This window comes from Chionomys nivalis, chromosome 13 (genome assembly GCF_950005125.1).
Source record: "Chionomys nivalis chromosome 13, mChiNiv1.1, whole genome shotgun sequence".
NCBI classification, from domain to species: Eukaryota; Metazoa; Chordata; class Mammalia; order Rodentia; family Cricetidae; genus Chionomys; species Chionomys nivalis.
Genome location: NC_080098.1, coordinates 49701428 through 49729035, shown reverse-complemented (window position 1 = coordinate 49729035; position 27608 = coordinate 49701428). Strand labels below are relative to the sequence as shown.

Below are 27608 nucleotides of genomic sequence, written 5' to 3'. Positions count from 1 at the left end.
TTGTGCAATATTTTTACTTTCTCTTTCACTCTGAAAATGATCCCAGCTTTATAAGAAATATTGGGTTGGAGCGTAAAGATGATGTGTTCAACAAAGCCCCCCTTCCAGAAACCAACTGTTAGAACCTGCACAGAAGAATACGGACAAAATGATGATTATTTGGGCCTTTGGTAATGTCTCAGGTCTCTCTGAATTCTCTTTTCTACAAACTCTTGACTATGTCCAAGAGCTTATAAACTATCCCCAGTGATGTCTAGACAACACAGCGCATGACAGTAGAGGTGCAGCACTGAGGGGGAACCTTGTCCACCAAGTCTCTCTCAGGCTCTTCTCATCCCACTCTATGACTACGGCTGATTTATAAAGTGTCTAAGTGTCCTTCAGTGCGCACTCCTGGGGCTTACCCACTGAAATTCTGAAATTCCTGCTGCACTTAAAGTTGTCTTTTTTATTTACATATAAAGTCAGACCATCAGCTTTCTGGAGCTGGAAAGAATAACTCAGGAAGCTGTGTTCTCCACGTGCGCTATAAAGCACTTCCTAATCATAGTCATTTTCCTTGTCCTTAGCATGTCCCATTCATTGTCTTCTTTTGCTGCTTTTCCTTGTGACTCTCACTCAAAGTAGCACGCAGTTCTAGAGAGTCTTAAGAGAGAGCATGCTCTAACTATACGGTATTTTATGTAGTTTGGTAGAAGAACAGCATCAACTACGAGCTATAGTAACTTTTCAGTGATCCACTACTATATGCCAACCGCCATTATAGAAACTTTACATTCTTTTTTATTTTATTTTTAAAAATTAACCTATAAAAGACACATTATTACCCTTACTTTACAAGTGAGATGACTTGTCCAGCCATCCCCATCACTAAGTAACAAAGCTGAGATCCAAACAACTTTGACCTTCCTTGTGTTTCCTCTGTCCTTTTAGGAAGAGCAGACAGTAGGTCCCAGCACAGCCATCCTCAGTGGCTACAGTTAAATGTGAATGTAGTGTCGTTTGACTATACAGTGATTCTCAACCTGTGGGTCACAACCCCTTTGGGGTTACCACAACAACTATGTCAGAAGGGCACAGCATTATGAAGGTTGAGAAACACTGGTCTAGTAGCTGCTATGCTCCCGGGTATTTGTACATTGAGACTTGAGGGTCTTAACTCAAAAAAAAAAAAAAAAAAAACAACAACAACAACAAAAAACGATGTTTTGGGGGGAGAAGCAGGAGCTTTTTCAGCATATAAAATATAATAACTAATTGCATTTAAAAGTGGCTTTGTCTTTAAAATATGTCACTTTCACTTGATTTTAATTTACGTGCTACATGAAACTAATAAAGTATACTTGAGTAACTTATTTTTCACATAACAAACGTTCCTGGTATTGTCTGAAAATGAGGAGAAAAGCCCATGTCATAGTTCTTATCAAACCACAGGCTGAGCGCCAGGTCAAGCACTCAGGGGGACTCAACTCAGTTTGCACTTAGGCAATTCTGTTTCCTCCTATATCGCAATTTTTAAGAAACGTTATTAGAACAGTTGATTGGTTGCTTTTGCTTAGTCTGATTAAATGGTCCTCTGTCTCATCAAGAAGACACATTTGATTACAGTTAAGTGACATCTTGCTTTCACTTTTTCAGTAAAAATTTTTGCTTTGCTATTCAATAGTTGGCTCTTAAAACAGGAAGGCAAGTTTGACTTCATAAAACCAACAACTAACATTTACACAGTGGCTTCCCCTGACAAAGCAAGCACTGTTCCATACACTGTCTTTCCGCTGTGCTGGAGGTCATGTCACAGCCTCCAGATCCGTGAGGAGGAAGCTACCATCCCACAACCACTCCGGCAGTCCTGTGGGCAGTGTCTCCAGATCTAACCTGTACCTGTCAAGTCTCCCAGTATGAGACCATCTCTCATACTCCTTTGAGCCCTCATAGCATTTAGTACTTTAAAATTGGTCTTCAGCAAGGTGCAGTAGAAATCATGGTTTACTTCTATGATTCAAAAATTTATAACACAGGGTCTAAAGAGATCAGGCAATCCCATGAAATCTGACACAGGAACATACCCATGTGTATATTCCACATTAATGTCGTTTTCATGAAAGAGGGAGTTTTTACTTACCCTATTCTCAAAAGGATCCATGACATAGTAAAGTTAATAACCACTTTTAAAAATTAAGCAGATAATTATGAAATACTTAAAGTTTTTATTTAGTATTCTTAACAAAAGATGAAATCATAAAAAAATTTATATTTGACTTATCTGAGTCAATAGATTTTTGGTTTGTTAGAAATTAAAAAAAATAAGGTTAAAGCTTAAGCTTCAGCTTCAGTTTTCCTGTTTGGTAATTAAGTAATTAATGGAACAGTTCCAAAATATCCATGATGGAGGGAGCAGGAATAACAGTCAACCCATCCCAGTATTTCCTGGGTTTTTATTTCTGTACTGTGTCTTTTACTTGTACTTTATATGAAAAGTAAATCACCATAAGCTCAAACACCCTTTTCTTTCCTGAACTGAAGGAGTTTCTTAACTCACTTTTTGATATTTTAGATTCAGACAGTTTAATTTTATTTACTGACAGGGTAGACTATTTACCTCTACTATACTCAGGCTTCTAGAAACAAGATCTACTTCCTCTTTATTTTCACTTACTTGCTGCCAGTGTGTAGTGTGTGTTGCTTCATGTTAGTCATCACTAAGTGTTGGTTGGCAGGATCACCGGACCACAATAGAGGACTTTTCTAAGAACTAATTATACCAGTAGGCAGCTAACTTTAAGTGTGATATTGTACAGCAAGAGATTTTTATTATTACACACTTTGCTGCCCATAGAATGCAAAACAATCTGAGTAAGTGACTTCCCTCAACCTGTACCTACTGCGTTTATCTCTTATAGTAGTCAAGGAATAGTGAAAGGAATCCAAAATGGAAAACATTGATGCTAGAGAGATGACTCAGCAGTAGAGTACCTGGTGCTGTTGCAGAACACCAGGGTTCAGATGCTAACTCCTGTGTCAAGTGGCTCATAAGTACTTGTAACTCCAATTCCACAGGATCCAATGCACTTTTCTGATTTCCGTGGTACCCACACTTACATCTATATGCCCACATACACCCACACATATACAAACATGTATGTTTGTAAATGGAAATGGCTTAACTACAAAATTGAGAAACCCAAGCATATGTCTTTAAAATTGTCAGTAGGTAAATAATAGTTATAAATTCAGTTTTCACAAGTTACAAATATTCAAAAGAAACAAAAGATATTTTTGATTGCCATGGCAAGGTTTTTCCAGCCAGTTCTAAAATTGATTGTTGTCGTCGGGCTTTAAATGTAATATTATTTTTGAGCATTTCATACATGCATACAATGTATTTTGAGCATTTCTTACATTCATACAATATTTTGGTCATATTCTTCCTGTTCTTCCCACATGCACCTTCATCTCCTCCTAACTTTCTGTCTTCTTTTTTTCTGCCTACTGTTGCCAGTTTATGCTGCCCGTATAATCATGTGTACTCATGGCCATGAGGTCATTCTTTGGAGTGTGGTTAACCTACTAGAAAACAGGGCAAACCATACACGAGATAGTAGCTAATAAAAAACATCTTTTTATTACAGAATTAGTAGATATAGCGTTTTCTTAATAGATGAAAATTCAAGATATGCGTCAAATTTGTATTCTTCAGCATTTTATCTCTCAGATCTTGTGGACACCTGCTACTTCTGAAATCAAAATTTTTAGAATGCAAAATTGTCAAGCCCAGTCCCAACAGATACATCTACAATATGTTTCCTGCACCTATGGCTTAGGGATTGTTTCAGAAGAAGGGTGAGAAGATTATAAGAACAGAGGAACAGTAAGTTGCTGGGAGACAGCGTCTCCTAGAAATGTCAATAGCTATACCCATGAAGTCAAACCTACATAGATGTATAAACATGAGCTGAACAAGGATGATACCAATAGACATACCAAATGCAAAAAGGGGAAAACTCATGAGACCTCAACCTCAAACAAAGAACTACAGGCAACTAAGGAATGCTGTGAGCAGAATAGTTTTCCCTGCAGATCATACCAATTGGTTATCCAATACCAAAATGATGAGCCCTAAAAGTATATACATACAAGTAACAGTATATAGACTAAACAGGTTGCAATTATATATTTAGAAATACACACACACACATAAAACAACAATTAAAAGGAGGTCATGAATTTGAAAGAGAACAAAGAAAATATACGGGATGGCTTGGAGGGAAGAAGAAAAGGGAAATGTTATAATATCATAATTATCTCAAAATATTTAAATATAACTTTTAAAATTTTAGAAGCAAATGATGAAATCACTAGGTTTATATATCTATTGTGTTGTCATTTTAAATAGTTACAATGTATTCTTTCAAATATTTCTAGATGTAACAGAAAGGATGTCCCATGATGTTTTATGCCTTACCAAACTGACATTAGATATTCCTATGTTTACACACATATATATAATTAATGACTCCTATTATCTATGAAAGTTTGCTGTTTTGTGATTTTAAAGATATTTAAAAACCAAAGTAATGAAATGTTTATTTTTTTTTTACCTTCTGGTTCTTCTTCTCTATAAACTAACATATAAACAAGCCATATATCTATTTTAATACCAGTACATTCCATTATACCTCTATTACAAAGCCAAGGTTTGGCCACCAGTGGTCAATGCATACTTCACATGGATGGCATGGCAATCAATGAACTGTCACAGGAAAGTCAAAATATAAACAGCTAGCTTTGCTACAGCAGCTTAAAGCTGGGATTAACTTGGATCACCTAGCCTTCTGCTTTTAATGAAATTCCCTCCCTTGTATTTTCATGTTTGGGAGAGAGTCCAAAGTTATCTCATGCTAATTTAGTTAGGCAGTGCCCTCCGGGGATGTCACAGGCTTCCCTGACCTCTCCAGAGGAGATGCAGTGAAGGGATGAGGAGAATTAAACATTCCTAAGAAATTGGAAAGCAGCAACCCCCCAGAGAGTTTGCAAAGAAACTAGCTCCAGACTCAGCTGCCAGAACCTCAAGTCACCTTTTCAGCACTTACTTGACGTCTCTCTCAGTCCCATCTGGCTTGACTCAGAGGTCAGCCCTGGGACTGAGGGAGAAGTGGCAGCTCAGAAAAGAATTCAAGGGAGGTCCAGCTGAGGCACATTCTGTTTTCGTCTTTTGGTATTATCTGAAGTACATTCAAAAAGGTGGGCAGAACACAGTTAAGTCCTGTCTGTCATTTCTTCTTTGAAACACTCTGAATTGACTTTAGATGAACTAGGACTTAAGCTTCTCAGATAGGAAGCCCCTGTATTCTTCAGTACTAGTGCTTAAAGGTTCTTGTTATTTGCATTGCATGAGACATCTATGAGCAATTGCTTCATAATTACATATGTTGAAGATAATGTTTTCTCTTATACATTTAACAAAATGGAAGAGGGGTCTGGGAAAGGTTTCCAGTTCTAAAATCATATTCCCTATTCTGGCTTATATTTCTTATGTAAAGAATTTCCGAAAAGTAGGAAAACAAGTATTATTAAATATGGAATCTACCTAAAAAGCCACATTTTATAAACATTTTATTCTCAACTTACCTGGATAAAGTTCAGTGATCAGTGAGTTGATGGTATGAGAAGATAGTGTGGGGTCCCTGCTCAACTTTACATTTGAGTCGGATTCCTTAGAGGAAATAATTTCTTGGAGAATTCCTATAAGACCACATTGCTGAAATGACCCAGATGTACTTCAGTGTAGTTAGGGGATCAACCAGTTGTTACAGTTTGAAATTTTGTTTCTAATAGAACTCTGGTTGTTTTTTGTGTTTGCTTGGTTGGTTAGTTTTAGCAAGGTAGATGGAAGCACACACCACATGTAGCCAGAAGTTCTGGTGAGGCTGACTCAACTCCCTTTGTGGGGAAAAAAAAATCAAGCTGATTGCATTTTAGGAAGGGATCCATTGCAGGCCAAACTATCTCAGACTGGCTGGTTCTGTGCAAAAGTGAGAAGTAACTTTTCAAAGCAAGGCTATTTGTTCAGTAGAAGAAGTTATCAGAGTTTGATATGTGAGATATAAGTATACTGTCCCATTTCTTTATTGGCTTCCATTCTGATTCTGAAGGCATTCTTTCTTCACCATTTGATCTAGGGGACAGGTGTGGATTCTGACACTGAGCCTGTCCCCAGCTGGAAAGAACACCTCTTGGCAGCCCACCTTCCTTACTGCCAAAGCACAAACAAACCCACAAGCTCTCAGGAGTTCTCCAGCGATACCATTTTCATTAGCTTAAGTTCCTAACTTCTAATTTCTCTGTCCAAAGCGGGATGAAAGGGAGAGGGAGAGAGCTATCACAGTAGTCATCACCATTACAAAGTTTAGCATCCTGATGCTGTGCCTGAGGGAGGAGTGGATTTCTTTATAAAGACAAAACCTCCCATTTCATTTAGCTTTCAGAAAGCATAGCCATCTGTCCACAGTGAGAGAGAATGTGTGCAGTTGGGGGTCGAAGTCAAGAAGCTAATCAGGGGACCAGGCATATGTCAAAGGAGTCGTCAGAAGACTTCCACACCTCAGCCTTTGGCATTAGAAGTAGGATATGGGACAAGAAGAAAGAAGAGCTCTGGATGGAATCTCGGAGAGCCTTCCCAAGGCCTCTAGCTTTCTTGCTATCTCCAGGCCCTATTCCCAGGGTGTGAAGGAGTTAAAGGGTTCTATGAGCCCTCAACCCCATCAGGGAGTGTCTTTGGGCACCAGAGAGAATCTGGCACAGGATGTGTTTTCATGGAACTGCTTATCAAAAACTAAGCTTCTGCTGTTTCGTTTCAACGGGTAGATGGGGTGGAAAACTGGCCGAGGGAGCAGGAAATTTGCCTTGTGTTCCTGCTCAGTCGCCATGTGACCCTTTGCGGGTCAGCCTTCTAAGCTTGTCTCAGTTTCTCCATCTGTAAACTTAAACAATAGAGTGAATTTACTTGATTTTCTCACAAGAGTGTTGAGGAAAGCCTCCTGATTACTCTCGCCAGAGCTATGGCAAAAGAACACTGGCTTAGTCTTACTCTCTTCTGTGTTCAGGCTGCCCAGTTGCCTTCTTATCTGTTTGAAAAGTTTTCAGAACACAGCCATTGATGCCTACTAATGGGTTGTATTCCTACCTAACCTTGTTAACACTGTCCCAGCTCTAGGAAGATAGTGGAGGAGCTACGAGGCCTTTTGCCAAAATAAACAGTAAAGCTTGGAAACACTTAGGTCAAGATAATTAGGAAAATAATGTTGACTAAAGTATGGCATTAGGGTTCTGGTATGCTTACATTACAATCTGGTTCCAAACAGCACAATCTGAAGCTTGGGACCAGTTTTTAAAGTTTTTGTTTGCTTGTTTTATTTTGGGTTGGTTTAATTTGGTATCTACCTTTTAAGGGATTTGATTTGTTTAAATCTTTTGCTCACCCTTCTGTTCAGACTCTACTTACAGGTTTTTCTTTCTCACCGAGGTGTCAAAATACAGTTTTTTACTATTTAGAAATGTCTTTGGCAAAACAATGGCATTTATTAACAAATATTGTAGCTCACCATTGAGAAAACAAGGCTACCCACTTAGAAACACCTCCTTGTATAATACAAACAATACAAATTTATTTTCATGAAGTAGCAGAAAGCTACATATGAGACATGCGCATGTGTACCTGCACATGCATGTACACACACACACACACACACACACTACCAGAGGTTTGTGCTGTTTTCAAAGTTTGATGTTATCCAACCCATTTTGGGCAGGGAGCAGAAATTTTTAAGGAGAAAATGTTGAAGGCCCAGATTCTTTTCTAAAATGCATATTAAAAGAATTAGTGCTCTGAAAAATACTGTATTTCTATGTTTTGTATGATAACATTCCAGGGAATTATCACATCATATCTTGAGGATCATTATGGAACACTGATCTCTCAGATAATAACCCAGGAATTCTATCCAATAATATTATTGTTTATAATAGCAATAATATTCGGTAGATCACAAAGTGCTCTCCATATATTATTGGGTGGGATATCTAAAACCCTCTAACCTGTGTAAGAAAATATTGGTGAAATAAGTTAAGGAAGTAGTCTAAAGCAACAAGCCTACCAAGCCACAAACCTCGCTGAATTCTTCCTGCAATGTAATGGGGAAACTGTCCCTTCATGTCCATTTATTTTTCTATAAAAATACTCCATTTGGATGGATGAACACACCCACATGCTTTACCTCTCGTCTCTATGGCCATCTCAGTCCACATCACCTGTACATATTCTCCCTCCCCGGGGGGTCATAAATTCATAAATATACATTAATATATAAATTGTGAGGGGACCGGAGGTCAACCTCAGGAGCCATCTATCTACCTTCCTTTTTGAGGCAAAGTCTTTCCCTGAATTTAGAGATAACTCACTGTTCTACTAGGTGAGCTGACCAGTGAACCTTGGGGATTCTCCAGTCTCTGCCCCTGCCCCCAGCACTTCCATAACAAACACATGCTACCATTCCTGACTTTTCATATTGATGCTGAGAAAGGAACTCAGATGCTCAAATAAGCCGTCTCCCCAGATCCACAGTTTTGTTTTGAGTTCATGTTTTTACATTTCCTTTCCCAAGTTGTCCCACAGGTATAACAAGTACCTTCTATCATGTATAAAAGTATATACGTTATTGCAGAAAGCTTTCTAAGCTGCCGGCGCTGCTTTTTTTCTTTCTTTCTTTCTTTCTTTCTTTCTTTCTTTCTTTCTTTCTTTCTTTCTTTCTTTTGCTGAGAATAAGTTCATTTTAGAGAAATAAACACAGCATTTTCTTCACTCTTATCTCCAGCTCTCATGGTTGTACTTCATGAAATAGAGCACAGCAAGAACAGTCAGGAGTGTTGGCGCCTAGAGACTCTCCTATTGGCAGGGGCCTGCAGGGACAGCACCAGCAGGTGGCGCTGTCTCCTGGTGTGTATCCTGATCACTGTAGTAACGGGCACCGTGAATATTTCAGAGCAAATGGTTAGTCCTTCCTTGCCCCTTTCCATGGTGGTCCTAGAAAAGTTCCAATCTAACACTAAATAGGAAACAGCAGTGTGTCCTATAGACAAAAACTAGTTCCCACTGCCTTACAGAACCATCATGATACCAACTGGCATGTCCTGTTGTCCCCATTGGTTACCCAAAGTGAACATGCAGTCCATTGTACTGGTAGAAATACAATACTTGGATTTTTCTGGTTTTTTTTTTCTATTTTTCCTGGAGTGTGTTACATACAGGGCAATCTATATATGAAAGAAAATAGAAAGAAGCCATTGTGCTGTCACTTAATCAAGTTTGTTCTCACGCTGACCCTACTCTAATGTCTGCACACTCAGTTTGTATCCAAGTCTTATACCGAGAAGTGCACACTGAAGGGGGCGGGACATTTCCCACATTACTCTAAGGGAGACACTGGGGCTTTATTTCTGTGTCTTTGGAAAGTTTATCTGTAAGACTTAATTCACTGATTCTCCAGTCTAATTGCACCATCCTCTTACCCCACTCAGAACCAAATTGGTTCTTTGTTACTGTAGCTGAGAGGAGGCACTCTAGAGGACAGAACACTGGAGCTAGTAAGTTGAGAAGAGACATCTGGGTTTGTATTCTGAATGACCCATGTTCCACCTTAAAGGATCTCAAAGCAGGTCCAGCAGCACTCATCACCCTCACCTGCCTTGTTTTTCCCTTTCCTGCCTCAGAACAGAGCTTACCGAAACAATAGGGTGTGTAGCATGATTATCACGTGTGTCTACTAGCTCACTCTCAGGAGCAGTGAAAGTGTGCCAATGGTCTGGAGACATGGAGACCACTACAAAATTGACAGCTTTTGTAAATATTGATTTTTAATTTTCTAGAATAGTAAGTAGATTATCTTTGATGCTATTCTTTCATAAAGTAATCAGCATTCTCTAGGATCTCAAAGCAAGACTAAAATCTACAGAAATGGCATTAAAATTTTGTTTGAGTCCAGACAGTTTGAGGCATTTGGAGTGAAAACGCCGTCTAGTTCTTTGAGAGCAGCGAGTGTGAATGTGCTGGGTGCAGAGCACACCACTAGAAGACTGAGCATCGCCCAACTCCCCAGGAAGGTTCAGATCACAGTTAGTATCTGCCTTTCATAAACATTGCTCAAAGTGCTCTTTCTCTGAAGGTTGGAGACCGAGAGAATGAAGCACACATCCTCTCCAGGCCAAGAGTTGCGTCATTAGCCCTGTGTGATCAATAAGTACATTGTGGTGGTGATTTCATAGCTGATTAACTGATGTGTCTACAAGCCAACACTTGACTTGAAAGGCTGGTCTGGCTGCTCGCTGTGTGAGCGTGGCCTTCGCTAGCCTGCCTGGCAGCCAACTCTGAGCTGCGCTGTCCCAACCGCAGCCTGGGTACAGCCCTCAGTTTCATCGTGAGTAACCCATCAGCCAGAGCCTGCACTTCTGTAAAAGAATGGGCATTTTGTCTTTTCAGTCAGTACCAAACGTAAGATAATTAGTATTAGGGAGGAGAAAAAATGAATAGAAACTACTTCCGATTCCTGCCTGTGGACACCTCACCTTTGGCAGCTAGGATAAATGGGAACAGCAAGCAGTGTGTGTGACACAGAAAGGAAACGGTTAACTTGACAGAACTACCAGTGTGTCTCTGCTGCTGCTCAAAGTCAGGCTTCCTTAGCCTTTCTTGTTGATTTCCATTGTGTTACTTTTGATTTATGTCAAGATCTCAGAGCTCCATCTTGGAGTTTCTGCATTTTTCTTGCGAGCTTTCTGTTTCGTTTTTAAGGAAGTGAAGGTTTTAGTTTTATCTCTTTTAATTTTTTGTTTGTTTGTTTTTTCCTCTGGCATTTAATATCACCAGTTGTGAGACAAATAAATCACTGTATACTTGAGGGTAAAAAATGGGAAGAAAACTGAATGTGTTAAAGATTCTTGCTTTTCATTACTAGTGAGATTTCCCAACTGGAGCGTCTCTGTTTTATTTTGCCTCCAGCCAACATCTGATGATCTGTAATAAAGCACTATGCAAATACTTTCATATATTAAAAGAACAATATTTTGACACTCATTGACACAAGCAAAAAAATACAACACTAAAATAGTGTTCAAGAAAACAATGAAGATACTGTTCGTTCATTCACATGAAATTAATGTTAAAAATTTATTAACAGAAAAGAGTCCTCTTAGATCTTAGTCTTTAACATTCGTCTAGGCTACATTACTTACCGTGTTACGTGGTTATAGATTTTTTTGGTTAATAATATTGAGCAATCATTGATTCTGGTCAAACTTAAAATTTTAGTCACCAAAAATAAAAGTAATAGTTTCCTATGATCTAATAAATTATATATTTTTCTAAAGATTCCTTAAAAATATTTTTAGCTATAAAGAGTTTTAAAATATTTGAAACATGTTTTGATAATGCTAATTTATTATAGGCTTTTTTTCTAAGTTTTCTTTAGTTATATATGATTAAAATTTTTCAAGTCTCCTATGATCTTCTGTGTATGTTTTAATAATTGTGTTTGTAAAACAAACTTTTTATTTGTATTTTAAATATTGGAGAACAAAATAAGCTTTTTTGTTCTTTAGCTTTGTTTAGTATGGATTTGTTCTTACTGAGGGGCATGTGTGTGTATGTGTATTGAAAGATGTAATTTCTCCTGTGTCACTGTACTCAGTCACTGTACTCACACACAACTGTCATGATCAGTATTTTCCTTTTTTTTTTTTTTTTTTTTTTTTTTTGGATTTTCGAGACAGTGTTTCTCCATAGCTTTCGGTTCCTGTCCTGGAACTAGCTCTTCTAGACCAGGCTGGCCTCAAACTCACAGAGATTTGCCTGCCTCTGCCTCCCGGGTGCTGGCATTAAAGGCGTGCACCACCACCGCCCAGCTGATCAGTATTTTCTTAAATGTGGATGGCTTCCTTTTTTATCTGCGTTAATCAAATCATTGCAGAGCCAGCATCTAGGCATCTTTGTAACAGACACACGAGCATCACAAGCCAAACCAAAGCAGGTAGAGCAGTCTGACCATCCATAAGAACAAAGCTCATCTACTTATTATAGTGGGCATTTTCAAATTCAGTAAATAAAATTACAGAAAGAATTATTACAGCTATTCTATACAAGAGTATTTTTAAGAATACTAATAGAAGAGTGACTTTCAACTCGACAATGTGACTTTTGTAATTGGTCTTTCTGAGGATACATATTTGAAGAGTTTCCATGAGTAAAATCAAATGGGACACTAGGTTCCCAGTTACTAAAATGGTGGTCAGCCTTGCTCGCTATTGCTGCTATTGTTACACAAGAGCTGAATGATGGTCACAGATACTAACAACTGATAAACAGCACCCCTGCTTTCATGTTGGCACCTCTTCCATGGCCAGATACACTTGGGCGGCCAGTAGGCACATGGTGCTTCCCCACTGAATCCTCCATTTGCCTCTTAGAACAGATAAAGGCTTGCAGGTCCATAACTCATGCTTGACCTCTAGCTGTCTTCATCTGAGTTTGTTGGCACACAGACCAGAAACCAACTCAAACCAGAAAGAGATCTGTCATAGGGGCCTTGGGCATATGTCTCGGACTCAGAGAGTAAGACTTACTTTGCTCAATGCTTCTGTCCTCTGCTATCATTCTCCATTCTGACTCCTCTACTCTTATAAGTTGCCCTCTTGGTGCTGGTCATACTTCCCCTGGGCAAACCTTCCTCTGCATCCATATGGAGCAGGCTCCAGCAGCCTCAGTGGACACTGTGCTGTATATGTCTCATGCAGGCATCTTTGACACTATGATTGATCCAGACTTGTCAGGTCTCCATTCATTATAAGGAGGTCAGTTAGTCAGGAAGCACAGTGACAGTCACCTGGTTCAGTGACTTTTATTCACCTTCAGCTGGACTGGTGGGTGGGGCCCGTGTTATTCATTGGAAGGAAAACTTTATTTAAAAAGGAGCCATGACTTCTGGCTCACAGACACCACAAGGAGTTTGTCTTTTCTATGTGAGTTTCAAAAGTTCACAACCCAGGCACAGCATCTGTTCTGTGTGTCCCTTCCTAGAACACTTCCAGAGACTAGCTTCTAGCAGATAGTTCATAAATGTTTTAACTGCTTGGTCTGCTGTCTGGGTCAGGCTGCAACAGTTTGTCACCTGCCCTATGCTTTATCATAGTGCAACAGAAAGCACTTGACAGAGCTGGAGTTCCAGCTCCAGCTCCACACTGAAATGGGTGCGTGTCTGTAGGCGAGCCATTTAATCTCTCTGGTTTCAGTTGCTTCATCTTTAGAGTGAGTTGAATTGAATGAGAACACCTCTGAGGCCCCTTCCAGCTATAAAATTCTGTGGCTCTGACTAACTGACTTGGGATTTAACTCACCCCACCCAATAGGCCATCCTTCCCTTTGCCATTTATGGGTACAAGAGTTTTGTCATGGGGCGGGACCAGTCATTCTTCCAAGCTACATAATCATTGTCATCACCCGTCTCCTACTAATAAATAATAGTTTTTTTTTTTTTTTGCACTTCCTATGTCCTGGATACACTTGCAGACACTTTAGATGTTAGCTAAATGTTTAGTCTTAAAACAACCCCATAAGATAGGATATTCTTTAGCTGAGTATCAGGTTAGCTTACCAGCAGTTACCTATAAGCAGCCATTTGTAATTGAATCCTAGGCAGTCTGGTGCCAAGACTGCCCCGAGTAGAGCTCTGAGTATATTCAGAGCAACATGCCAGCTTTCCCATGAATTTGTTGTGCCTGCACGCTGTGTGGAGCCATCCAGGCCTTTCAGTTAGAATCTTCTGGGCTAAAGAGGTCCAGCAATCTCTTTTCATCTCCCAGATGATTCTGATGTATGCTGAAATTTGAGAATTCCTGCCTCCTTTATCACATCTCACCAAATCCATAAATGTTCTTTGGGTGTTTATCACAGGTATTCTGGCAGGAAATAGGGTATATGCTATCTTTGCCAATTTGTATGTAATTGAGGCAGTCAGTCAAATGCCACTGTCAATAAAGGTAAACGTGGATATGCTATTTTTCAAGTTCATTTGCTTTCCTAACTTAGCATGACTGATGAAATGGATGCAGAAGTCAGGGTGTGGACACAGCGTGTGAAGGTGAGGGAGAGGTGGGATTATTTCTCCAGGAGTGTTCTTCTTCCCTAGAGCCCTGCAGTCTCTTAGCAGGATTGTGCAAGCAGGATTCGGGTAGGGTGTCATATAGTTGGCCAGCCTTCTTTCCTTAATCTGAAGCCTACTCTTTGCCTTGCACGGTACAGCATGACATGCTCTCATGTGGCCACAGAGCTCTTCTGATTTGAGCTATGCTATAAATGCAAAGATTTAGAAAATAGTAAAGGTATGTGGAATACCTGGATAATGTTTATATCAGGATAAGATACTAATTATATTGGATTAAATAAAGCATTAAAACTAGCTTCTCTTGCTTTTGTAATGTGACAGATAGAAAGTTATAAACTCTTTATATTTGGACTGATACTGCCCTGTATTTAGTTCATGGCATAGTAGTTATTTACTGGGAAGGAAAGGCCTATGGTAACACCAGGACCTACTATTGAAAGGAATGTAGAACCAGCCCAGAAGTTGAGTCTCAAGGTCACACTCTGGTGGTTTAGACAGGCTTGATGAGTATGGTCACTGAAAGGCAAATGGATTTGAAGAGATTTACATACTACAACCAGGAGCTTAAAGCAAGGAGGTAGCCAATTAGGTGCTCATAAGTGTAAAGAAATTTCCTCTACCATTCATAGGGCTACTAAATTGTCCCCACTGAGCCAGACACTAATTCTAGAGTGACTTACCTGAGTATTGAGTGGGAGCAGGTAATTGGAAACACCTGGCTGAGGTAGGTGGCTGGGTGTGCTCCAGGAAACAGCTACTTCTGGGAAGTGTGTTGTGACAGTAGTGATGTTGGGGCCAAGTTAGAACACTTGTCAGATTATAGCGACCGGAAAGTGAGCTTCTCCATCACAGGTGCCAGTCTTTAAATTATTTTTCCATCATATAAACCAATGATTGGGCAATTGAAGGGATATATGGAACTTTACAAAGAAACTGAAAGTGTAGAGCCAGGAATGGTGGTGCGTTCCTATGATGTCATCAGGAGGCAAAACAGGACTCTTTCTAGTACCACAACAGCCTGGGCTACATGGAGAGAGTACCAGAACATTCTGAGACCCTGTTGCAAACAAATACACACAGCTGTATGAATTTGTTGCAATACCTAAATATTCATTTGGCAGTACATTCCGCACACAATATCCTTTTGTGGTAGATCCTTCTAGAAACAGATGTAATTACTGCACCCATCCTGCACATCTTACTATGTCCGTAAGAAGAGAAATTCTATTTTCCCTGTGTTTGATAATGGACTGACTACAACCAAAAGCTTGCCTAGAAAGTGATAGCAGGTAATAGGTTTGCTGCCCCCTTTCCCTATTATAAGTTTCTTCCCTAAACTGAAAAAGTATAACAACAGATATATTGAACAAAGCAACTCCCAAGTGGTTTCACCAGTCTCAGGTCTCAGAGAGGCCAGAGAAGTCTTGCACACCCCAGGCAGGGCATGAAAGTTTTATAGAATGTAGGTAAGGGGTGATGGCATGTCTGCCACAAGCTAGATTTGTGCCTAAGTGTGATCAAACGCTGAATGCTTAGTTGGGGACTTGGGTGCCTGGTAGCAATAGAGAGGGAAACTGCAGTAGTTTCAAGAGTGGAGAACTAGACTTTCGGTGCCTTTTCTTTGTTTGGAGACTTTCTGAGCAGGCAGGGTTTGGAGAAAGAGAGACGGAAATGGGGCTTCCTGGACCATACATGGGCGAGTAGGAGGCTCCAGCTGAACATCAACTTTCAAGACAAGCCCTTTTAAGGCCTTCAACTCTGTTCACCTCCATGGGAATAGATACCAGGTAAGAAGCCAGAGCCAGGGTGAAATGATGAGAAACCATGTCCTTGAAGAATGATCATGAGGAATCCTAAATGTAGGTAAGCCTAGGCTCCAAGGTCCGGGAGGGAAGCCATCACCATTCCATAGTCCAGCCTGATCCACATAGCCCGAATCACCAGAAATCGAGATGAGCTGTGTCCTCTGAGCCCTCCAGAAGTTCCAAGCAACAAAATGCTGAAGTCACTATCCTTTAGAATGGTTTATACAGCCATAAATGATCAACTTAACATTTTTTTCATGTTTAGTTTTTTTTTTCATTCAGGTTCTTTTATGCATCACTTTTTTAAACCTGAAAAATTTTAATTAAAAACACCATAGAAATTTCTCATAGATTCTTAACTATGTATGTGTTAGTATTATCTCAATTATCCTTATAGTTAAGGCTTGTCCACTGACAGTAAAATACTAAAATATTTTAAAGGTATTGTTAATCCCACTGGATGAGAATAAGACCACTACCACAGGCTATGTCCTTCCCACCTTTGTCCAATCAGAAGCAAGCATACATCCTGAATGACATTATCCTTTGCCTTATAGAAGTTTTTCAGTTTCATAAAGTACCATTTATTAATTGTTGATCTTAAGAATTTCTTATCTATTAGTGCTTCTTGCTCAGTAACTGAATCTTTAAAATACATCTTTATATCTAAAGGGACTGCACTCAATGGTATCTGTATACATGTCACTGGTATTTCCCATGAATAATTCAGAGTGCCATCATGCTAGGCTTTATTTTTATCCTTTGTCCTTTTGTAAACATAGTTTTATTTGCCTTAATTTGGTCATTGGATTTTTTTTCTCAAAAATGACAAAGAGCTAGTTATAGTGGCCTGAAGTTCCAGCACTTGAGAGGCAGAGCAAGGACGATCTGGTGTTCATGACCAGCTTCAGCTACATACTAAGTTTGAGGCCAGTTGGAACTTTATGAGAGTCTTTCTCTGTACAAAACAAGCAAAGTCATAATAGAAAGACTATTCTAAGCTAATTCTGAGACTTCATGAGTTATAAAGAGCCTAAGGTTTGACATACCTTATTCCATTGAGATCCCAATACAGGCTGTGACTACCAGGCTGCCGTGAAGAAAACTTCAACAAAGTAAAGTCTAAATATAAAATAGACATGAGAGGAGTTTCTTGTGGCCTCCTTCATCTCAAACTTTACTTTTTCTTTGTTCAGATGCATCTGGTTTTTGGGAGGAGGGAAGGTTCAAGACATGGTTTCTTTGTGTATGCCTGGCTGTCCTTGTACTCCCTTTGTAGACCAGGCTGTCCTCAAACTTGGAGATCTACCTGCCTCTGCCTCCTTAGTGGTGGGATTAAAGGCGGGCGCCACCGCTGCCCAGCAAATTCACCTTTTCTTAATCATTGCTTTACCATAGATTTTTGTTTAGTTGGTTGGTAGATTAGTCAGTTTTGTTTGATCTTTTTGTTACTGAAGATTAAGCCCACAGACCTGCACTTGTGCAAATGCTCTAGACTGAGCTGTATCTTCAACCTGGATGATTTGCATTAGAATTATTTCCTAGATTTTCTCCCCTGTATTACGTGCATATATCTGTATAATTAATATTTTCATGACAATTAGCATATAAATACACACATAATAAATAAAAATATCTCATAAGCACAAAAATATCAAGCTTAACAAAGCAGCAGTCAGATGCACATAGTTAAACATCACCTTGATTAACCAATCTTGTTATTCATGGTGCCAACTCAGTTAATCAGTGTTCGTGGCTTGGATACTGAACTGGAGATTAATGACAAAGTGGAAGCAATTGTAGGATCCAGATTTTTAAGACAAACACACATCATACCCCAAACGGCATGCATGGAATCAGTGTAGCCAGTCGTCTGTGGTGATGTATTTTCAGTGTTCTCCTTCACTGGGCCACTGTGAGCAGCCACTGGAGCTGGCAACGTACTGATCAAGGAAGACTGGCCTCTCACCAGGGCTCCTGAACCTCTTGTGTTCATATTTATCATTTGAAGAGCTGAAGAGAAGACTATGAAGGGGTGTTTTTGTCTGAAACTTACAAATGTAAAGTTGCTTTTTATTTCTCTAAATTAGATTTGTAAAGCACATCGGTTAATTATATAGTTGCAGGAAAGCATATTACAAATATAATATCTACACTCATCTCAACTTGGTTGTCAAACATCAATTGTACAGCGTCAGATTTCCCTTAACCTCATGGGCCTTTAATGCAAAATAAATTGAGAAGTGAGTTGAAAACTGTATTGTTCTCTTGCCACTGAAGGACATTTCCATGGGAAGGAATCTTACTCTGGTATATCCCTTAAATGATTTGCTTTTCTCCCGGTATGATGGATGAAAAAACAGAAAGGGTGTGTGTGCGCGCACACACATGTACATATGTATGTGCCCATGCATGTGGGGGGGGCTGGTAATCAGGTCAAGAATGAAAGTAAATAATATCTGAGGAAGTGGCTAAGTCAGTCACATCCTTAAAGGTCACCATAAGAACGCCAGATGACTCTTGCTTTTCCTCTTTGATTCCTTGAGAGACAGAAGAGGTCACCGATATCTAAAACATGTAGCCTCATAACTGCTTCTTCCTTCAAAAGTCAAAGCTAGGTAGTGATTTGCTCATAGCCCATGGCCCATCCTGTCATGGGTCGTGTGGTCCCACATGTGAACAGGAAGGTGAGAATGGGTGAACTCTCCCCTCGGTTGTGCCATCCATCAAAGAACAAATGGAGCAGATCCATGTGTGCAGCTGAACACGGAGGTGAGGGCTCTGTCCTTCTCACACAGGGGCCTTTGTCTCCCGGACATGATCTGGCATTTGGAGGGGATGCACTGGGCCTCGACTTTATAGCAAATTACTAACCCATTATCACACTAGAACACAGGATCGTTTATCTTCTAATCCAAAGTGTCACCTGTTCTTCATTTACCAGTCAATAATCATTAATTATGCTCTGTGGAAATTTAAACAAAGCCTTATCCCTCTGTTAAAAACCAGTAAACTCTTTAGCAATAACAAATAGATCTGGAATTGTATATCCTTTCCCTCCCCATTCCCAGACTGGAGTCTGGCACAGTTTGAACTGTAGAGGAAATGCCTAGAAATTGATAGGTCAAAGGCCCCAGATAGTCTGATGGAAAGAAAAGAGCGACTCTTGGTTTTGGCTCCCTTGAAAGCAAGAGGCTCCCACTGATCACAAGTCCTGCCAGGAACATACAAGTCCTAAGGACCTGACCTGGCCTCATGTAGACAGACCTACAGCAACCTGAAGTCACTCTTGTCCCTTCATTTTTTCTAATCCTTTGTTTCCTTCCGAGAGAGAGAGAGAGAAAGAGAGAGACTCACAGGAGATTTGAAAAAAAAATCAGCTGAGTGGTCCTGGAGTGTCGACTAAAATGTTATTTTTTAGATTGGAAATCTGAGTCAAACACACTTGTTTGTATTTACCCCGTTCACATCTAGTCCCTCAGACAAATGTTCAAACAAAAATTGTAGCTGGAAACATATTTTTTCCTAAAACTCTAAAAATAGTTTGACAAAAGCCTAAATGTGTATGTGTTTGTCTGTGTGTGTCTGTATATGTGCATGCATGCATATTCACACATGTGTGTAGTCGGCATGCTGCAGGTTTTCACCTAATTAAGAGAAGTAAAAGGGTTCTAAAGGGCAGCTTCAGATCGGGTAGGGCACAGTGCATTGTGTGTTTGGTTCACAGTAAGACAGCACTTATCCCAACAGGTAGACTCAGGACCCTGGTCCAGAACATGGCAGCAGAGTTCAACTTTTTGAGACAAATTGGGAATGAGCATACATCCCAGGTTATGAGGCACATGATCAATCATAGCCTACAAGAAGTCCCAGGCCTGTGCTCATACATGAATACCAGCTACACCTGTTTTAAAAATATTTTTGATGTGTGTGTGTGTGTGTGTGTGTGTGTGTGTATACACATGTGTGCAGATGTCCATGGAAGACAGACAGGTCAGATCCCTGGAACACTGGAGCAGGCAGTTGGCGCTGCCTGATGTGAGCACTAGGAATCAAATTCCTGTCTTCTGGGAGAGCAATGAGTAGCATGAGACACGAAACCATTTCCCCAGCCCCGTAATCTATATCCCCACATACATATATCTGTACAGTTGATACGGAATTCTAAGTTGTGGAAACTGTAGGCCTACATACTACTGATAAATGCTTTTCTAAACAAATAGAGTCAATTGTGGCAGTTGCTCCTAGTCCATGGTTCAAAATGCTGCTTCATTTGTGCCAACCATCTTCTCTAACTCTCAGTATGTACATTTCCATCACACTATGAAGGCTGGATATCCAATGTTGACAGCTTGTTCAAATGGAGTAGTTTCTACTATCTGACTCTACTAACAGTGTTTCTTTTTACTGCTATGTTTTACATTTAATTTTTGAGAAATGGGAATCTACTTTTGAGGATTTTAAAAGACTTTTTTTCTTTTTTGCCTGCCATCTGTGGCAGAAGGACAATTAAAAAATTCTTCTTAAATTATTCTTGCATAAATATTATATATAAAGGTTATTCACTTGGTATTGATATGGTTTCCTCTTAACTTGTGGTCTGGAGACCTACTGTGTAGGAATCTCCTGGCCTGCTGAAAATAAAGATTCCCTGAGCCAATGATCAGGCCAAGTGTTCACACCAAGATGCTCTTCAAATTTTTCTGATGTATATTAAATTATAAGAGCTATCTTCAGTAATTAAAATACTACATTAAATTCACATTCATTTTCTAATTCTAACTTCCATATCCAATCATGTGTTTTGATACTATTACATTCCCACCCTGATCATGAAGTAACTCTCACATGTCTTTACTTCGTTCTCTCTAGGCTATGTGGCTAATGTTGCAAAATGATGAGCCAGAAGACTTCGTTATAGCCACTGGGGAAGTTCATAGCGTCCGTGAATTTGTTGAGAAATCATTCATGCACATCGGAAAAACCATTGTGTAAGTACACCTGCTGGTTGCTTGCTGCTTGCTCACCGGGTCTTTGTTGTTCATGTTCTTCCACTTGATTCTGCTTCCCATCTCCCTCTCTCAGTCTCTTGTACAACAATATAGGAGGTCCTTTATAAGTCTCATATCCAACTCCAGTTAGTATGTCAAATCTCAGCTTCTAAACCAGTCTTCTCAAGATTTATTTTTATTTTTTTTACTTAAAATTTATGGTAAGGTAAATTCTGTGTTGTATAATGACTTTATTACAGCTACCTGTATCCTTTTATGAGACCAGTATGAAAACATTACTCAGTATTTTTCAGCACTTTCATATACGTACATATAAGTATATATTCATACATATATGTATACACACACACACACACACACATGCACAAAGTGGTTTTTTGATACAAGATATCTCTTGTAGCCCCGGCTGTCCTGGAACTTTCTCTGTAGATCAAGCTGGACTCAAACTCCGAGATCCACCTGCCTCTGCCTCCTAAGTTCTGGGATTAAAAGTGTGTGCTACCACTGCACAGCTTACATTTTATTTTAAGAGTCAGAAACCATCGAAAATTTAGGGAAGAGTTTCAGGTGGATTATACTTTTCTTTTCCTTGAGCCATTAAGAGTAACTGTGACTTAGTACTCTGTCATGCTGTACCTGTTTGCATGTCCTACAGACAGTGACTTTCTCTTACCTAAATACAATAAGCCACCAACCCCTGGAAACTGAGACTGATACATTGCTGCTGCCCAACCTTCAGATCCAATTTGTGTGCCAGCAGATGGTGTGCTTTCCTTCATACAAGCTCTCCCAGTGCGGCACATGCATTACTCATGCTTGTGGCATCACACAAAATTTTATTGGAATATGAAAACAATTGTGATAAATCACTATGGAGAATTCTTTTTGTGGTTTAAGGTTAATATACAGTTTGATAACATTTATTACAGTCATAATGATATAATACCATCACCACTATCTATTTCCAAACTTTTCCATCACAAATAAAAACAGTAACTCCTCCTTTCATTCTCCTACCTGGTAATATCTGCTCTATGAATTTGCCTGTTCTTAGGTAGCTCCTGGCAGTGTAATCTTTCACATGTGTCTTTTTGTGTCTATCTTTTTAAATTCATCCATGTGGTAGCATTTCATTTTCTTAAAAGACAGATAAGGAGCTGGATGTAGTGATGCAAGCCTATAATTTCCTAGCTTGGGGAGCTGTCAGGAATACTAGGGCTGCAAAGTCAGTCTGAGCTTTATATCGAGCAATATTTTTTTCTTAAACACAAAAAGATTGGCCAGGTGGTGGTGGCGCACGCCTTTAATCCCAGCACTCCGGAGGCAGAGACAGGAAGATCTCGTGAGTTTGAGGCCAGCCTGGTCTACAAGAGCTAGTTCCAGGACAGGCTCCAAAGCTACAGAGAAATCCTGTCTCAAAAAAAAGACTGAATATTTTATTGTGGCTATATGTCATATTTTTTGAATCCATTTTGAATCCATTGCTCAGACAACTGAATTCTTTTTACCTTGTAAGCTACTGCCAGTAGCACAAATGCCTATGTTGGTCCTGCCTTCATTTCTTTCATGTGTTATGTTTGGGTATAAAATTTGTATGTTGTATGGTAATATGTTTAACTTTTTTAAGGTGCAGATAAACTATTTTCCAAGATTCCTTTTTAAAACAGAAAAAAAGTTTATGGTTTTTGGCCATGATGAATAAAAGAAACTAGAGTTAACCTTTTCACTAGTTATTTAATTATTGTTTTTATTTGTTTGTTTCTGTTTTGGGGACAGAGTCTCTCTTCAGAGCCCTAGTTATCCTGGAACTCTCTGTAATGACTAGACTGGCCTTGAACTCACAGAGATTCACCTGCCTCTGCCTCCCAGAGCGCAAAAATTAAAAATGTGCACCCCCATGCCTGGCTACACTTAACCTTTTAATTTAACTGGTAGACTAGGTAAAATTCATAACAATACAGGACTGTGGTCCTTAATAAACTATCAGAATCGATTATTGCTTTGACCCCTTTCCTGGAGTCATAGTGAACCATGAGTTTAAAAATGTACCCCCCCATTTGAAAACTTTACTAAGAGTTTAAAAGATCGAGACTTTATAGTACAGAGCTTAATAAAGATGCTCTCAGAGTCCAGAAAGGGGCATTGAGTCTCCTGGAGCTAGAATTACAGGTAGTTGTGAGCTTCCAGTATGGGTGCTGGTCTTTTGCAAGAACTGTACATGATTTTAGCCACTGAGCCTTCAATCCAGCTTTGGTTAATGAATTCTCATGTTTGTTAGGTGTAATAGTATCATAGACTGTGCCTTGCTGCTTTAGTTTTGTTATGGTACCTTTTCAAATAGCAAATATATTATATTTTACTAGCTTACTCTATGGCATTTATGCTATGTACATGTTCCTGTTGAATTTATAGGTCAATATGGGAGAAAGGTGAAGATTTCTTAAGCTAGGAAATTCAAGGATGATTTTTTTTTAATGGAGGTTGGGGTATTAGGTCAGTGGTAGTACTTGCCAACTCTGTAGGAGCCTTGGATTTGATCCCATCACTAAAAGAGAAAACAGTGGTTTTCATAAAATCAGTGGTACAGTTTAGAAATCTCTGCTCTTTGAATATGACCACTAGCAAAATAAAAAGTTGAGGCCAGCCGGGCAGTGGTGGCACACACCTTTAATCCCAGCACTCAGGAGGCAAAGGCAGTCGGATCTCTGTGAGTTCGAGGCCAGCCTGGTCTACAAGAGCTAGCTCCAGGACAGGAACCAAAGCTACAGAGAAACCCTGTCTCGAAAAACAAAAAACAAACAAACAAACAAAAAAAAGTTGAGGCCATAGTCTTGAAGAAAAAGAATGTGTGTGTGTTATGTAAAACAAAAACACTTATAGCTAACACTTTTAACTTCAATAATTCAACAATAAAAAGATAACTCAAGCCAATCATTGTGGAACACAGCTATAGTCCCAGAACTGAGAAGCCTGAGGCAAAAAGACCTGCTCAAGACCTTGTATCAAATGAGGGGGAAAAAAGACACCGCACAAAAAAAAAAAAAAAAAAAAAAAAAAAAAAAAAAAAAGCAAATTTTTGAACCTGTGCAAGAAAAAAATGGTCAATGTGATTGGATATTTAAGCAAAGCATATTGAAACTGCAAACTAATACCAAAATTCTCCTTTTTGAATGGCCAGAATACAGAAACTGACTATGCTAAATGGTGATGAAGAGATGAAGTACTGAAAGTAACAATACTGTGAAATCACTTTGAGAAATAGTTCTGCTTTCTTATAAAAACTAACCAATATGTACTGTGCCACCAGCAGTTCTTGATGGTTTTTTTGGAGAATATTGAAAATAAATACATAGCAACTCATAGTAAATATGCATAGCAATGTTATTTCTAACGACACATTATCTCCCCCAATATCTAATCAACCAATATGTAGATAATCAAATGTAATACTACTCAATGAAGAAGAGGTATAAATTATTAATATATAATAATATCAGTGAATCATTAAAAATATTAGTTATGCCTAAATGAAAGAATAAGACACAAGGAAACACATACTATATGATTTAAATGATACCCTAAGAAAATGAATTGGTATGCCAGAAAGCCAAGCAATATTTACCCGAGCATGACTACTGGGTAAATGGCATTTGTCTCACCAAATTACAGCCTGGGAAACACGTGTCTAAATATGGCATGAGTGACTGGGAATCTTCTGAATGAAAAGAATCTTGATTGTGGTGGTGGTTATAGGACTCATCAAACTACATATCTTTTATACATTTTTTTACTTCTAAATTAACTTCAATCTAATTGACTTTATAAATATAGAAAATAAGAAACTTCTAAGGCAGCATTGTAGAAATGTGTAAGTTAACTTGTTATGTAACTAATGAAAATAGTGCTGAGGGAACACAAATATGATAAAAAAAAAAAAAGCATGGCTATAATAACATTCAATGAAAAAAAGCCAGGATGCAAGTTTAGATGTAATTTGCACACCCTGCAGATATGCATATGATCACAAGAAAATATGTCAGGCTTTGAGGATGGTTTCCATGCGGTGGCATTCTGGGGGGATTTTAGCTTTCTATCCTATACTTTTATTTTTTGAAATTTTTCTTAGATTTATTTTTATTTTATGTGTATGATGCTTTCCTGTATGTACAGATGTGCACCACGTGTGTGTCTGGTGCCTACAGAGGTCAAAAGGCGGTGTTGGATGTCCTGGAACTGGAATTTCAGGTGGTTATGATCCACCATATGGGTGCTGGGTACTAAACCCACCTCTTCCACTAGAGCATCGAATGATCTTAACTTTCAAGCCATCTCTCCAGACCTCCTGCCACCTCCTCACACCATACATTTCTCTGTTTCTCAAATACTATAATTAACTTGTATGCTTTGTGGTAAAAAGTCATCTTAAACACATCTTTAATTGAGAGCCGGCTTACAAAAGTATATCCCACTAAGATACTTTTCTGAAGAAAAAAAAAAATTCAAGACAGCTTCCCTTCTGCTCTGGAAGTGACACCTGAATACAGTCATCACTAGTCTTCTGTCCTGAAGACCTGTGGGTTCAGTGCATACTTCTTGACATCATGTTGTCTTTCCTAAAATAGGATGCTACTCTAAGATCTAGTTTATTTAAGAAAAAAACTCTGTGGCAAGCCACTCAGTGAGAACTACGAGAACATATTCAGAAGTCAAAGAACTTTTTAACTTAGTTTGACTCAGAATCTTCTAAGCTTGGTGTGTGTGTGTGTGTGTGTGTGTCTTTTTACTGTTTAGTCTTAGAAATAGGACCCAATAACTTTTATATGCAATAAATATACTCTACTCCCAAACATAATCTTTAGATTTGTATTAAAATCCTAAACAAAAACAGTTTCCACTGGGGACTGGCCTCCTGTCATTCACTGACCCCTTTCCATCCTAGGATTAGCCTTGCCAGTACTGGCTTCTCAACAGAGAAAGCCTAGTATGCTAGTATAGTCAGTGGTACTAGACTCTGCTAGAAGTTCTGGGCACTGAGCTCTTTTGAAAGTGTTATCAACCACCATTGTCTGGTGTTTCAGATGACAGACCAAAATATAGCAACTTTTAATGTATCCTACACATTGACTTTGACTGTTCATAACTCTATGATGAAATCCATAGCTTTATCACGTTCTTTCAGAAAAGGGGCATGGATATGAGGTGTTCCTTTAGAACAAGTCTCCTTAGTTTTAGCCTGTCACCCTACTGACTCTTAACATTTTGACAATGTGTGACTCGCACATGTTTTAGGTTTTTCTGTATTATCAATTGACTCGAGAGTCTAGAAACACAACATATGTTCCCTAACATATGTTCTTCAAGCAGAAGAAAAATCCCACATTTGACCTCATACGAGGAGTCACATTGAACACAACTATCCTAAAAATATTTTTTTAATTGCCATTACATTGTCTGGTGAGATGACTCAACAGGTAAAGACACTTGTGGCCAAGCCTGACGAGCTGATTTCAGTTCCTGAAGACTCATGCAGTAGAAGGAAAAATGACTCCTAAAAACTGTCATCTGACTTCTACATGGGTGTCCCCCACATACATGCACAATAAAAATTTCTGTCAGGTTATGAATATGTGTATAAAAACTAAATGAACTTTTAGTTCAGAATATAGTTTTATCCCAGTATATACCTTATTTTATATGTGTGTAAATATTCTAGAATCCCCCCAAAGGAGTGCTCAAAATTCTAGTCTTGGGTGTTTCACATAAGTGACATTCAACCTGTAGTTTGCCTAAAATATGTAAATTTATATCTCAAGCTCACACAATAAAACTTTTTATCTACAATTTATTTTTTACTGTTTGTTTTTCTAGTCTCTATCCTCTGAGTCTTCCTGGGCCCCATGCATCAGCATACTAATCTCAGGGAAGCCATAAACAACAACACCTGTTTGAGTCTAGTCTGCTGTGAGCTTTTAAAGGAACAGCTAGCCTTTCTTGGGAACAGTGTCCATATAGTTTTTGAAAATCTAGGAAAAACTAGATAATGAAGGCACCCTAGGGTCTAAACAAGTCTTAGATGACTGTTCTGAATGATTTGAGAAACATGCTTTTATAGGACTTCAGGAATGCAGCTGTCTCCACTTACCTGCAATATCGATATCTGAGTTTCGCTGACAAATAGCTGCAATCTGAAGTAGTAAGTGAAAATTCCCATATAGACAATTTAGAGTGTAAGTACCATGATGAAATCTCACTCGATATATCCTGACAAGACGCAGATCATCTCTTTGTTTAGTGTATCTGCACTTTCTATGCTCCCCACCATCTTGTCATATAGTAGCAACAGCTGGCCATCAGATTAACTGCCATGCTCAAGTAACCCCTCATTTACTTAATAATGGCTCTAAAATGCTGGTGATTTTATTATAGAATATCATTATATATGTTCTATATTATTTACTAGTTGTCAACTTCTTATTGCACCTAACAAGCTTTATCATAGGTGTATATGTGTTGGACAATACAGTATTCGGCATTCAGTGCAGTCTGTGGCTTCAGGCTTCTTCAGCAGTTTTAGAGTGTGTCCA

General features: G+C 39.0%; 1 protein-coding gene across 1 annotated transcript in view; it reads left to right on the top strand.

The window, feature by feature from the left end:
- The window catches only part of Gmds (GDP-mannose 4,6-dehydratase), a 512310-nt gene that overhangs the window by 375021 nt on the left and 109681 nt on the right, over positions 1 to 27608 (top strand). The window contains exon 8 of the mRNA XM_057787721.1: positions 20885 to 21003. Coding sequence (XP_057643704.1) covers positions 20885 to 21003 — 119 coding nt within the window. The remainder of the gene's footprint in view (positions 1 to 20884; positions 21004 to 27608) is intronic.